At 45.8% G+C, this 15,322-nt stretch overlaps 1 protein-coding gene across 1 annotated transcript in view; it reads right to left on the bottom strand.

The window, feature by feature from the left end:
* The window catches only part of TLL2 (tolloid-like 2), a 150,333-nt gene that overhangs the window by 110,501 nt on the left and 24,510 nt on the right, over positions 1-15,322 (bottom strand). Inside the window, exon 2 of the mRNA XM_011951207.1 lies at positions 6,130-6,246. Within this exon, the coding sequence (XP_011806597.1) occupies positions 6,130-6,246 (117 nt within the window). The remainder of the gene's footprint in view (positions 1-6,129; positions 6,247-15,322) is intronic.

Here is a 15,322-nt window from a genome sequence, read left to right as displayed (position 1 = left end):
ACACAGACTTCCTGGACTCTTAAGGGAACAAACAAACAAACAAACAAAGTTGAAAGCATCAGTCACACAGGCTTCTCCTCCACATCTCACGTGGCTAACAGGAGAGGTGTCTAAGAACTCAGGAATGGGGCTGTCAGGTTCGGCCACTGTCCCATCGAAGAGGGTGCAAGAGGGTCGGAAAGTTTGTGCGCGCCTGTGTGCGTGTCTGTGTGTGTCTCCCGCTAAGTACTTCCTTCACTACACAGCTAATCCGATTAGCAGCTTTAGGAAACTCTGCAATGTTAATTCAAGGGCCCCATTCATAGAACAGCTTGCCAATGCCTGCCCAGGACTCCCATTCTTCTCACTGCAAATAAAATGCACACAGAAGGACTTTCTCTCCCTGAAGAATCCAGTCTTGCCGCCTTGCCCCAGCACACATACAAAATGTGGCTGCCATATCCTCCGGCAGCCCCATGGCAAGGGAATGGGCCCATCGGAGAACGGGGGAGAAAGAGCAGTTCTCTCCATCCCAAGCACAAAATGAGGCCAATTTTAACAGCACCATCTACCCAGGCGATCTCCCCAAGCTGGGAGGTGTGCAGAGTAAAGAGGTGTCATGAATGCAGCTGGGTAGAGATGGAGAAAGAGGCTTAAATGGGTCATCCAGCCTTTCTGGGGGCCTTCATTTCTTTACGTGTAGAATGAGGACTTAGAGCAGAGGGAGCAGCTAGAACGGAGGCTGTCAGGAAGGAAACTGGGGGCCTGCACAGGCACACATCATAGAATTTGGCTGGAGGACCAGGAGTGGGAAGAGAGGTTGGATAGATAGATTGTGGACATAGCGTGAAGGGTCTTAAGAGTCCGAACAAGGAATGTTTCTAATAAGCAAGGGGGAGCTATTGAAGGTTCTAAAGAGCACAGCTGTATTAGTTTCCTAGGAATGCCATACAAATTACAGCTGGGTGGCTTACAACAGAACTCTATTCTCTCACAATCCTGGAGGCTAGAAGCCTGAAGTCCAGGTGTTGGCAGCATTCTCCCCGAATGCTTGAAGGGAGAATCCAACTTTGTTTCTGCTCAGCTTGTGGTGGCCCCTGACAACCCTGGTGTTCTTGGCTTGTGGCTACATCACTTCAGTCTCTGCCTCTGTCTTCACATGGCCTTCTCTCTGTGTCCTCTTCTTTTCCTATAAGCACATCAGTCAGTGGATTTAGGATCTACCCTAAATTCAGGATGATCTCACCTCAAGATCCTTAACTAATTAGATCTGCAAAGATTCTATTTGCAAATAAGATTACATTCTGAGGTTGCAGGTAGATATGGGTTTTGGGAGGACTCACTACAGTGGTCACAAGGTTGCCAGGAAGATAGAAGCTGAATGGAGTAAGAGAGACGAGAGGCAGGGAGACAAATTGGCATGAAATTGACACAGCTCATGGCCCCAAATGAACAGAAGACATGCTCCCTGCTGTGAATCCTAAAGCTGTCAGTGACTTTTTGTGGACACTACAGTACCTGAAGTGCGCTCTTAAGCCAATCCAGGCATAAGGTCTTGGCTCAGCATTGGCACAGAAAGACTCCAGCCTGCTTTCCAAGTGACAGCAAAGGAATGACCACCTGCACTCTTGTTCTCAGCTCCTCTAGCTGGCAATGTGACAGGCAGGTTGGTAAAGTAGAAGACACAGCAACCTTGGAGTTGAGAAACTTGGGTTCTAGTCCTGAGTCTGCTACTGACTAAATTTGGGTACATCTAGCAGATGAGGCTGACTAAGTCACCTCTAGGGCAACTGACATGGTTTCCTTCTGCAGCCGAAAAAGCAGTTCCAAGATCACAGAATAAGCAGGAAAAGGAGGCCTCTGGGGCTGCACTGCAGGGTTCTGGACCCTTCCCCCCATGTCCCCCTCCAGGGCCCTCTGCCTACCCTCCAACAAAAGAAACAGAATGATAGTTTGGCTCTGTGTCCCCACCCAAATCTCATCTTGTAGCTCCCGTAATTCCAAGTGTTGTGGGAGGGACACAAAGGGAGATGATTGAATTATTGGGCGGGTCTTTCCCATGCTGTCCTTGCAATGGTAAATGAGTCTCACGAGATCTGACAGTTTTAAAAACGGGAGTTTCCCTACACACGCTCTCCTTGCCTGCCCCCACCCACACAGGATGTGACTTGTTCCTCCTTGCCTTCCGCCATGATTGTGAGGACTCCCCAGCCATGTGGAACGGTGAGTCCAGTTAACCCTCTCTCTTTTGTAAATTGCCCAATCTCGGGTACAGCTTTATCAGCAGGGTGAAAATAGACTAATACACAGAGGCACTTACCAAAGTTGGGAAATGAGATTAACTTGCATCTAAGAATACATCTTCCCACACATTTGGATGTAGGAAAAGAGGGTAAAGGTGTGGTTCCTTTTTAATGATTTTTAAAATTAAAACAAATGTTTAAAAATATATGCAGAAAGTTATTCATAGAAACGTTTCTTCTAAGAGGAAAAAAAATACAGAAAAAAAATGGGAAACAACCTTCACATTTATCTATAAGGGCTTAGTTAGGTAAATCATGGCAGAGTTGCACATTGGACCACTAATGCCATTAAAATAAGAGAGACCACAATGTACTGCATAACAAGATGTCCGTGATAGAGTATTAAGTAAAAAACACAGACAACGCCAAAACACATTGAATAAAATCCCTAATCCCTTTCATGTTACACACACACAGACACACATACACACACATGCACACACACAGCCCGAGCACATTAAGTCTGGAAAGAATCCAGCAAACTAGTAATGCCGGGGATCTTTGGGGCTCAGATAACAGGGGATTTTCACTTTCCACTTTATACAATTATGAGCTATTGGACTTTCTTTTTTTTTAACAACAAGCAGCACTAGTTTAATCAACAAAAACAATAAAAAATATTCCCATTCTGACGATAAAATAACTATTCCTACTATTCTAGGTAGATGCAAAGTACTATTGGCCCCCAGAGAAAAATGATCAGGATAAAAATCACTTTGCCATAAAAACACACTAGAAAAGTGTGTTTCAAGCTTGGGCAGGAGGAAACACCAAGTATTATATATTTCAAAGGCCTCATTCCTAAGTCCCCACATTCCCTCTGTACCCAGCAAATTTCCCTCATTCTCCGCTTGTTTTAATTTTAATTTTAATTTTTTTAGAGACAAGGTTTCACTCTGTCGCCCAGGCTGGAGTGCAGTGGTGTAATATTGCTCACCGCAGCCTTGACCTCCCAGGCTCAAGTGATCCTCCTGCTTCAGCCTCTCAAGTAGCTGGGACCACAGAGGTGACATGCCCAGCTCCCCACTCTCCACTTTAATCATAAACCCTCCCAGGTCAGTCTTCTCTCTGCAAATATTAATCATAATGAGGAGGAAGCAGATGAAATTTATAAGCATTTGTTATGTGCCAGGCACTGTGCTAAGCACTTTGCACATATTCTTTCTTTTCATCCTCACGGCATCACTCTGAGGTAACTATTATTGCTATTTGCATTTGACAGATGGAGAAACTGAGGCCCAGCTCAAGAATGCAAGCCCAGGCAGTCTGACCCCAAACCCTGTGACCACGGTCAACGCTCTCACCACCCTTCTGGGAGCCAAGCCCTGCTGAGGCTCTGGATCTCTAAGGCCCTGGGAGACGGCTCCAGGGTCTGCCATCTTCATCTGCCTCCACCTCCTCTCTGGTGATGTTGGCTAGCACCTTCTGGGTACAAGGTCCTGGCCCAGACTCTGGGGGATCTAAATCCAGGCAGGATGTAAGCTCTGTGCTCTATCAGCTCTATCAGCTCACAGGAGAGAAGGGAGAAGACAGGCCTCCGAGTTCTTAGGTCATGTACCTTGAGCAAGTGGCATGAGGGAGAAGGCAGGGCTGCTGGGCTTCCTCCACCACAGCATCCTCAGGCAGCCTTCCCTCAACACAATCCTCTAGGAGCTAGGCATGCAGCTGGCGTGGTGGCTGCCCATTGCCCCGCCTCTCTTTGGGGTCTCTCTCTCCCATCTGCCAACCTTAGGCCCCCAAGGACAGCAGGAGAGCTGAAAGAGACAACCCTGAGCATTCTTGATGGTGGGCAGGCGTCAACTCAGTGAGACCCAAACTGGGGAGACCAAGACTCAAAGGCCTTACTGGATCCTGTGCAGATACCACTCCTGTCTTCTAAATGAGTATGCATCCACTTAGAGTGTAAAGTGGTACAACCACTTTGGAGAACTCTTCGACAGTACCTACTAAAGCTGAACTGTGTGTGCCCTAGGACCCAGTGACCCCACTCCTGGGCACAGGCCCAGTGAAAATGAGTGCTCGTGTTTACCAAAACACTAGGTCTAAGAATGACAGCAGCAGCTTTATTTATCATAACCCAAACCACAAACTCCCCACATGTCTGTCAACTGAAGAACAAATAAACCAGGGTCCATTCACACAATAGAATACTGCACAATAATGAAAAAGAGCAACACAACAACATGAGTGAATTTCAGTCACCGGCTACATAAAAGAAACCAGACACAGAGTAATACAGACTGTACGACTCCATGCAGGCAAAAGGAATCTGTGGTGATAGAGGTCAGACCAGTGGCTACTTTGGGTTGCGTATTGACTGGGAGGGGTGTGAGGAGTCTCTGGGGTCTGGAATGTTCCTTATCTTGGTCTAGGTGGTGGTCCCATGGGTGTGTACATATGTAAAAGTTCATCATGCTGTATGTTTGAGATACGTGAAGTTCACTATTTTTAAGTAACACCATCAAAAAGTGTTTAAAATATTTTAACTACACACACAATGTTACAGTCAAGTCTGTTTCTCTAGGCCTCCGGGTAAGAACTGGGGAGAAAAGTGTGATTAGATGGAGTGGTAGAATTATGCAAAGATGCTTCCTTTGGTTAGCGTTTAAGTAAAGTTCTGGATACATTGGTATTAAAAATAATTGAAAACTCCATTTACAATGTGAATAGACTTTCAAGCCTTATACGAGACCTCAAAAATCCTAAGAAATGACACTCATGAAACAAGACAGCAAAAAGAAATCCTAAAGTACATAACTGCTCCACCTTCCTCCCAGCCACTGGCGATAGGTCCCTGTGGCCACCTGGCAATGTCAGCCCTCATCCACCAACCCCTGCAGGGAGCTTTGAAGGCAGGTCCCTGTAGCTGCATGGGTTCCTCATGAACCGTGGGAGGTGCCCCAGGCACATGCCCACCTACTTCCCTCCAGGTTCCAGAGATCTTCCTAGATGTCACCACGTACATGAGCAGCCTGGGAGAGGAATTGCCTGATACAACCCTCCCCCCAGCACCATCCCCACTGTAATCGGCATAGTGAGACTGCCCAAGCAGCCAGCCAGGAACCCAGCACCCCAATGGCACCTGGTGGGCTGCAAAGAGCAGTGGGAGAGGGGCCTCCACCCAGGCACCCCTGATTTCAAGATGAGCCAGTCATGCTCCTGTTCACCAGAACCCCTACCGCCCAGTGGGCAAAGCCCAAGCTCATAAGCTGGACAGATAATCCCTTCACCGTCTACCCCAGCTAACTTCTCCAGATGCATCTCCTGCCACAGCCCACCCCAAAGGGCTGCCCTCCAGTGACTTGCACCTTACCTCTGTTCCTCAAATAGAGTCCCCTCATACTTCCTGCCTTTGCAAAAGGCTCTCATTCCACCTGAAATGCCCTTTTTCCCACTCAGGACTCCTACTCACCCTTCAAGACAACACACACGAGTGCCCATTCACATGACACCAGGCAGGCTTCTCCACCCACTCTCTGTCTTCCCACTGCTCGTGGTTTCTCACACACTTGCTATGAGGTGTTGTGGTTATCTGTTTCCATTTCACTTGACTCTCCAATCTGGAAAGTGCTGAACCCTGAGGCCAGAGTCCTAAGAACCAACACCAAGCTCCAGCCTGAACCTTCTGATAAAGAGGCAAATGGAGATTTTCTTAGAAGAATTAGCAAACTTGGAAGCCCCAGCTCCACTGACTCCAGTGGAGGAGAAGTGACCCCTCTGATTTTCCACAAATAGGGGGGCATTGCACCAGCAGGTCAAATACCGATGACTCATGGTCCACATCTCCCCCTGCTGGAGTCCCTCGTCCCTCCCGTCTGGGCAGGAAAAGGGAGGATGCAGTACCTACCTGTGGAACTGGTGTGTCCAGTTGCCCCCACTGTTCGCTTGGTCCAGTCTCTGGCTTTGTCAATGTGAAATAGCTTCAAGTCATCTTCATCTAAGGCAATGTCTCCCCAAAAGACAGCTGGGAAGAAAACACATAAGCGGGTGAATTTATGCTGGAAGTCAAGAAAAATGGATTCACTAATGCCCCAAACGGCATTGGCTGTTGGGTAGTAAACTTTGGAAAAGACAACCCATCCAATAAAATTTCTCCGTGAGCCAAAGAGATAGGGCTGGTGGAGGCAGAGGAACAGCAGGTATTAGTTCTGTGCATCAGAGCCCTGGGGCTGAGCCAACCACCATGAAAATCCACATCCTAAGTCTGCAAGGTATTTTGAAAGGTCACCTGTCTTGTCCTCGCTCTAAGCAGCTCTGAGCAAAACTACCACAAAAAGACAACTGCTTCTTTCTTCTTTATGGTCCCCAGGATATAGAAGAAAACGAATAATGTGATAAATTATACTGTTGTCCATAATTTTTGTTGCCCTTCCCTGGGGAGACATAGTTCCCTGCCCTATTGGTGTCAGGATTGGCCACACAGCCTGCTCTAATTCAGTATGAGCAGAAGCTTTAAGATCTAGTACATGATTCATTGTGTCCTCTTTGCCCTGTCCCAGAAGACAAGCAGTGTTCCAGATGGGGTTCATCTGGGTTCATGGGGATCACCCTAGGTTCTGGAGTAAAGATGATGTATAGCACAGTGTGGCTTATCAGGATGGATATGTAGCATGGATTAAAAAATGAAAACACTGTTTTATTGTTGGGGGGGAGGATGGATTTTTTTTTTTTTTTTAAGAGAGACAGAGTCTTGCTCTGTAGCCCAGTCTGGAGCGCAGTGTCACGATCATAGCTCACTGCAACCTTGGAAGCCTGGGCTCAAGCAATTCTCCCACCTCAGCTGCCTGAGTAGCTAAGACTCCAGGCATGGGACACCACGCCTGGCTAATTTTTAAAATTTTTTTGTAGAGACAGGGTCTCACTATGTTGTGCAGTCTTGAATAATTCTCCTGCCTCAGCCTCTCAAAACACTGGGATTACAGGTGTGATGCTGTTTTCATAATCTTCTGAGATTCACGGGCATTCATTACTGGAACACAATCTCTTTATCCTCACTAATACACAAATTGCTATCAGATATAGTATGTTGTGTAACAAAAATCCATTGTCTTTGGGCCAGGTGTCAAGGAAACTGTTATCAGAGGCTGAAAGGAAGTCATCTCTATGTTATGCGGTGACAGTGATGAAGCATTCAGTCAAAGTGTTGCCTGCCTTCACTCGGAAGGCAGATTATGAACGGAATGTGCTATGGTTTCAAATGAAGACATGGAGTAAGAATGTTGATAGCATGCCTTGGTTGTTATTAACTATGTTTGACAAGGCACTACAAGAAAGAAATGGGCTCAAAAAAATGACAATTTTTGTAAGAATGACAAAGAATAGAGAGTCCAAAACTTCAGGGTCTTAGAGAGTTGGAAGAGCTAACCTATTCTCATAACTACAGAAAAAAAGAAAGCTGAGAACCTCAAGTAACAGAGGTTGATGAAAATTCAGCGCTGTACTGTCAAGAACAGCCTTTATGGAAAACCGGAAGGTTCTCTAAAAAGTAACTTAAATTTGTCATGAGACCCAGCAATTCAACTCTTAGGGATCTTACCAAGAGAAATGAAAACATGTCATACAAAGACATGTTCAAATGTTTATGGCGGCTTTCTTTCTAATAGCCCTAATCTTGAAACAACTTAAATGTCCATTAGCTATTGAAATGGACAAACACAATGTGGCATATCTATACCACGGAACTATGTAGCAATTAAAAGGAACAAACTATAGACACAGGCTCCAACATGTATGAATCTCAAAAACATCATGCGAAATGAAATAAATGTTGCCAAACACTGCATATTATATGATTCATTTGATATGAAATGTCTACAAAAGGCTAATTTATAGAAGTAGAAATATTTGGCCGGGTGTGGGGGCTCACGCCTATAATCCCAGCACTTTGAGAGGCCAAGGCAGGCAGATCACGAGGTCAGGAGATCAAGACCATCCTGGCTAACACGGTGAAACCCCGTCTCTACTAAAAATACAAAAAATTAGCTGGGCGTGGTGGCGGGCCCCTGTAGCCCCACCTACTCAGGAGGCTGAGGCAGGAAAATGGCATGAACCCAGGAGGCGGAGATTGCAGTGAGCTGAGATCGCTCCACTGCACTCCAGCCTGGGCAACAGAGCGAGACTTCGTCTCAAAAAAAAGAAGTAGAAATATTTGTAATTGCTTAGGACTGGGGACAGAAACAAGGATTGACTTGAACATGCAGAAATTTGGAGGTTGCTGGAAATGCTCTAGAACTGGATTGTAACTATGGTTACACAATTATAAATTTACTAAAATCACATGTACACTTATGATAAGCAAATTACACAGCATGTAAATTATACTCAAGATGTCTGTTAAAGAAAAAAAATTCAACCTTGTAGCAAGGACCAACCAAGATGGTACCTGGTAAATCCTTTCAGTTGGGAAAGAATTGTTCAGATAAAGAAAACTAAGAATATGTTTCTCTCAGAAGCTTCATAAGTGCAAGGTAGCAATAATTAAGTCTGGAGAGGGATAGACATGTTTAGAAAATAATTGTATGTGGCTATGGCACACACAGCTGAACCAAACAGATAAGAAGATGATTAATGTTGTAGAAAAGCATAGGACCAAAAAAAGTCATTAGCATGACCTATAAGAGGCTGCCAATGTTTGACACTTAAAATGACACAAAATGACCCTTGGGCCCCCATCCTCGTATGGGAAAGAAACAGGCTGAAAAAGCTGCCCCTATGAAGGGCATATTCTCTGATGCCCTCTTCAGATGTGATCAATAAGAATAAGGGAAAAGGAAGGGCAGGACCTCCCAGAGTGTGGAGCTCAAAGCCACTGAGGGAAAGTGAAAGGAGAGCTACTCGCAGGAGGTGGCATCAGGGCCTCATGAAGGAATCGCAGGAGGTGGCATCAGGGCCTCATGAAGGAACCTTCCCCATCCTAGGGGCCCCTTGCAACATGTGTCCAGCCTGATTTCAGAATTATTATGGATCAGTGACTGTTGTGCCTGCCAATCTTCCTGTTTCCAAATGCAAGTGTTCGTTTCAGTTATCCTGTCCCTTATCTATCATTGTATATTGAGTATGTATTTGGGGGTGGGGTGGGGAAGTATATGATTGTTTTAAAGTTCACAAGTCTCTAGATGAAGAGGAGTCATATCCTGACTTACTATAGAGATGATCACAAGATCTTGGACTTGGAGCCTGGTACCATGACTGGACCGGACTTTGGGGAAAGGTAAGTATGTTGTATATATGGGAGGAGAAGGGAAGCAAGTATTTGTTACAAGAGGGGAGGAGACCTGTGACAGAGTCTATTATTGTTCATCATTTTTGCTGCTTCTCCTGGGTACAAATTACACTTTCCCCTGTCTCAGATGTCAGGCTTCACCATGTGATTTATTTTATTTATTTATTTTTTGAGATGGAGTCTCTGTTGCCCAGGCTGGAGTGCAGTGGCATGATCTCAGCTCACTGCAATCTCCGCCTCCCAGATTCAAGCGATTCTCATTCCTTTACCTCCCGTGTAGCTGGGATTACAGGTGTGCACCACCATGCTGGCTAATATTTTTGTATTTCTAGTAGAGTTGGGGTTTCACCATGTTGGCCAGGCTGGTCTGGAACTCCTGACCTCAAGTGATCCTCCTGCCTCGGCCTCCCAAAGTGCTGGGATTACAGGCATGAGCCACTGCACCTGGCCCACCATGATTTTTTTCTGGCTAATGAAAGTGAGGGGAAGTGACATGTGTCACTTCCAAACAGAACCTGTAAGACCCAGCACGTGGTTTGCCATGTTCTCTTTTCCCAAAGCCATAAGACAAAGAATACTCCAGAAACAGGCTGCTCTATCAGGCTGAGACACAGAGTGAAGATGATATGATCCAGGCTGAACACGTAACATGAGACAAAAACTTCTGTGGTTATAAAGCACGGATACTTAGGGATTATTTATTACTGTATCATAATCTAGATTATAATGATTGACACATACAGCCTTTGCAAAATGATCTGTATTCATATTCTGGCTCTGAAACTTATTAGCTCTGCAACCTCGCACATGTTACTCGACCTCACTGAGCCACAAATGATTCATCTATAAATAGAGATAATATTGCCTATTCCGGAAACCTGTTGAGAAAATTAAATGAGATCATACCCATAAGTACACATACACACACACCATGGCTTTCTTTTTTCCTTCAATAGATATAATCTTACTTCAGTACATGTAATCTACTGAAGGAAGAAAAATAAAATTTGTGGAGCAATGAAGAACCAAGCCCTGTACTTGACACATTGATGCTTTCCCTGCAGAGATCAAACATAACTTGAAATTTGAAACCCAAGTAATCCATCCAAGCTGTCCATATTACAAAATCTATAAACTGGCTCACGCTTCTCCCTGTACTTGGCACATAGTAGGTGATTTCCCCGCAGAGGCCAAATATAACTTTCGAAACTTTGAAACCCACGTCATCCATCCATGCTGTCCATACTGTGAAATCTATGAATTGAGACTCATGCTCCTCACAGCACTCATTTTTATATTTCTAGGTCGGAGTTTCCCAGCTCTCCGTCCCCCTTTCTCTTGTTTAGTTACAAGCCACCAGAGGCTTTTAAAAGAAACAAATGTGCAAAAGAATAAAGTTGAATTCCTACTTCGCACCATATACAAAATTTAACTCAAAGTGAACCAATGACCTAAATGTAGGAGCTAAAAGCATAAAACTATTAGAAAGAAACATCGGCATAAATCTTCATTATCTTAATTTGGCAATGGCGTAGATATAACATCAAAAGCATGAGCAGCAAAAGAAAAAATAAATTAGATTTAATCAAATTTATAAATTTTTGTGCATTGTGACATTATCATAAAAGGAGGACATTATCAAGAAAGTGAAAAGACAACTTACAGAATGGGAGAGAATTTGTGGAAGTCATATATCTTATAAGAGCCTAGAATCCAGAATATAAAATGAACTCTTACAATTCAACAACAAAAAGGCAACCCAATTAAAAATAAGCAAAGGATCTGAAAAAACACGCCTGTAAGGAAAAGATATAAATGGCCAACACATGAAAAGATGCTCAAAAGCATCAGTCATTAGGGAAATGCAAATCAAAAGCACAATGAAGTACCACTTCACAGCCATTCGGATGGCTAGAATAAAAAATTAGAAAATAAGAAGTGTTGCCTTGACTCAAACTTTGTACAAGGCAGTCTATCTGACAATTCCTTGAATTCTGACTGTCATCTAGAACTCCCGTGAAATGTGTGGAAGGTTGGCTACGTCAAAGATGATTTCCAGCTGCCTGCACTGAACCCTTTGGCTTCCCACTTTCCTGAAGATTTGGCACAAGACAGTTCACAGTGCAGCGCCATTTTTCCCCCATAGAAAAAGTGTCCGATGTCAATTATGGCAATGGCAATGGAGGCAATCAGGAATACTTCTCAAACATTCTGAGAGAAGAAAGAGAGAAGCAAGAGGGTGGGAGAAGGGAACAGATGAACAGGCACTGGGAAAAGCACCCAAGTCAAGGAAGTATTATAGTGGTCTTCCAACTTCTGTGTTCATGTGTTCTTAAATCATTTTGAAAAGCTACATATCCCTTTGTTAACCTGATACTTCAGATTTTTCACAATAAGTTTAAATACTTATTTTGCTCATGAGAAGAAAAAAATAAATATTTTATAAGATGAGGATTGACTATATGTGGAATAAATGTTTCATGATATGGTTTGGTAAATAGGTTTAACTACCTCATGGAATAGCATGCTGAAACCGAAAGAAAACAAGAAAAATGTTAATCCTGGGTTTTATCCACATAGCTTGAAAAATTTAGAGGTCCAGGGAGTATTCTAGTTATACTTAAGAGAATCACTATTATTAACTACCTGACTTCAGTTGTCCTGAATTCAAAATATTCCCCCCTGCCTCAAGCATTTCCCTTAATAGAAATTCCTATAGATGAGAAGAGACAGAAGAGCTGCAGGTCTAAGATACTCTGGCTCCTCATTGAAGAAGGCTGCTCTATAACCAACCATTTCTCATTTTTCCTTTGACACTTGGGGGTTTTGTACACAGTGGGATTCCAGATGGGTGACAGGTAAGCCTCTCTTCCGTGAAGTGCAGGAAGGGCCACGTGCCAGCATCCTCCAGCTGTCTTAGTATAGAATTCTAGATGTATGCTTCAGAACCCAGAAGTTCACTCCCTTGAACCATCTGTAGACAGCACCCCTGCGAAGTCCAATGCCCCTGCACACCGCAGTTTGAAGGCAGGCGGAGCATGGCAGAGGGGCCAAGCAAGGCAGAGCAGCGGGGGCCGCTCTGCAGCAGCCCCTTCCCAAAGTCAAAGGGCTGCTGGGAAACTCCTCCCACACTGTCCCCTGGGCCTGCTCAGCCTGCTTGGTCTCCACCTCCTCATGCCCAGTGCTCAGGCATCCTCCTGACACCAAAGGGTGGGAGCCCCAGGCTGATTCCCTTGCAGGGGAATCCTCCACAAAGGCACTTTCTGCCTGCAGTCTTCATATTGTTCACCTGGGGAGGCAGGCTCATTAAAAGCATGTACTTTTAAATCAGAAAGACCAGGGTTCCAATCCCAGTGCCATCATTGAAGAGCTGGGTGACCTCGGGTAACTCACTTGGTCTCTCTGAGCCATGGTTTCCTCATCTGGAAATAGAGGTACTTAGCTAGTAGAAGTATGAGCGAATTAAATGACATGAGGTCTGTTAAGCAGCTGGTGCCAGGCCTGGCCTGTGGCAAGCACTCAGTGAATAGTGGTGCCACTCCAACCTCCACTTTGCTCCTCCTGGTTCCTGTCTCTCCCCTTCCCGCACCTGTCCTCATCCAGAAGACCCCACCCTGCAAAACTCAACTCAGCTTCCATCATCAGTATTTGCCCTCCCACCCCAACACACTCTTTCCTTTCTCTGTATTCCTTTAGGACAAATGTTCTCAACCAGACAATACTAACCAGACAGTGGGGGCTAAATCATGCTACTATACTCACCTAACACTTAATGAGGCAGCACACGCCAGGCATTGGCAGGGGTAGGGGTGGGGGTTGGAGTAGGTGGAGTTGGGGGAGGGAGAGGTTTTCTGTAATGCTTTACAGTTAACACTGGATTGTACATAGGCATCACTTCTTTTAGTTTTTGCATCAATCTATATTGGTCTCATTCCAGTTTTATTGATTAAGAACCTGAGACTCAGAAAAGAGAATGACTTGCTTGGGGTCAAAGGGCCAGCAAGCAGCAGAGCCAGGACCCCCAAGCCAGGGTTCTTCCCAGTCCCCCAGCGGCTCCCTCAGCTCTTAGCATCTACTCAACTTCCCAGATTGTGCCAGAGTTTAAACGCCATGACGACAGGCTCCCACGTACATTTCACTTGTGAAATCCCATTTTATACTTGCCAAGGAAAGCCATCATATGGTGCTGTATGGGCCTAGCAGCTGACGGTAAAAGAACCTAATCAGATAGCCCCCGGCTCACGTCCTGCCTGGGACGCCTTGGACAAATAACTTCACCTCTCTGAGTCTCAGTTTCTTCATCTTCCAAGTGGGAATAAAGAGTCATAGTATCTTCCACGTGGGGTTGTTGCAAGCATCAACTGAGATAATGTGGATCCATGTTCAGCACAGAACTGGCACCATGCCCCACTCAGCAAATATGAGATGGAAGATCTGCACCCTGCAGCCACTGAGGTGGCCAGCCATGGCCCACATCAATGTGATATGCAGTGAGCTAAGAGACGTTTTTACAGGTTTGATCCCCTCGGGATGCACTGACTTAGTGCTTGCGTGCCCAGCCCAGGACAGCCCTTACCCACAACAGCTGCAAGAGGGCGTGGCCTGGCCCTTCTGCAGCACCCACAGGAAGCCCCCATGGTGTGGGACTGGATCCTAGCCCACCTCAAGGCTCAGAGAGCCCCTTCCCATGCCAGCCCAGGCTCCCATGCTGCGGTCCTGCAGACTCTTCCTTTGTGTTCTACAGATCCTACCCCGGGATCCCACAGACAGTTCCTGTAGATCCTGCTCAAAGCCAGTCCAAGAAGGTCACCTGCTCTTCACTCAGAGGGGGCGCAGCCCATGGCATGAGTCCTCAGCGCTGCCCCTTAGGCTCACAGATACAGCCTTCAAGCCAGAGTGGTGGCTGCACCCCAGGACACTGGTCTAGAATGTCAGCTGGAGTCTCCAAGCCACCACCGCCTTCCATAGACAGCAGCATGTTCTGCAGGGGGTCTGAGTGATTCACTCAAGGTCACATAGTGAGTCATTTGGCAGAGTGAAGACTCAAGTCCAGGACCACTCATAACAATGGGGTCTGAACCAGAAGGGCCCATATGCATCTGGGAGCCAAGGATGGAAACCCCTGTGTGGAAGGAAGAAGAAACTGCCCTTGATACTCTAAATAAGCCAAAGGCTGCTGAGGGAACCTAGACTCCTGACACAATGCGTTCTTCATAACAGAGGTCTTTCCATGACGTGAAATGTGTGTCTTCAGAGAGAAACAGGGCACTAAGGTGTAAGTTCAAAACCAACATAGCCCAGGAACAGCAAAGAGCACTGTGACTAATTATGATGTGCGCCATGGGCATGAGTGCAGAGGGCAACCTTTGTGGCACACATTTGCCATCCTTGCCTTCCTCGTTAAGAAGGAAATCAGGGTAAAGATGCTGCAGGAAAGAAACCAGTAGTTTGGTATCAAAGCAGCTGCTCTCCTAGAAAACCTAAAAGAATAAACTGAAGTGATCCCAAGCCAGGTGCAGTAGCTCACCTGTAATCCCAACACTTTGGGAGGCCAAGGTGGGAAGATTACCTGAGCACAGGAGTCTGAGACCAGCCTGGGCAACAAAGTGAGACCCCTGTCTCTACCAAAAACTCAAAACATTAGCTGGGCATGGTGGCACACACCGATGGCCCCAGCTACATGGGAGGCTGAGGCAGGAGGATCACTTGAATCCAGGAGGTCGAGGCTGCAGTGGGCCATGATGATGTCTCTGCACTCCAGCCTGGGCAACAGAGCAAAACCCTGTCAGAAGAGGGGAGGGGAAGGGAGGGGAGGGGA

The sequence above is a fragment of the Colobus angolensis genome, unplaced genomic scaffold, assembly GCF_000951035.1.
Source record: "Colobus angolensis palliatus isolate OR3802 unplaced genomic scaffold, Cang.pa_1.0 Scaffold316, whole genome shotgun sequence".
NCBI lineage: Eukaryota > Metazoa > Chordata > Mammalia > Primates > Cercopithecidae > Colobus > Colobus angolensis.
This window is presented reverse-complemented; position numbering and strand designations above follow the sequence as displayed.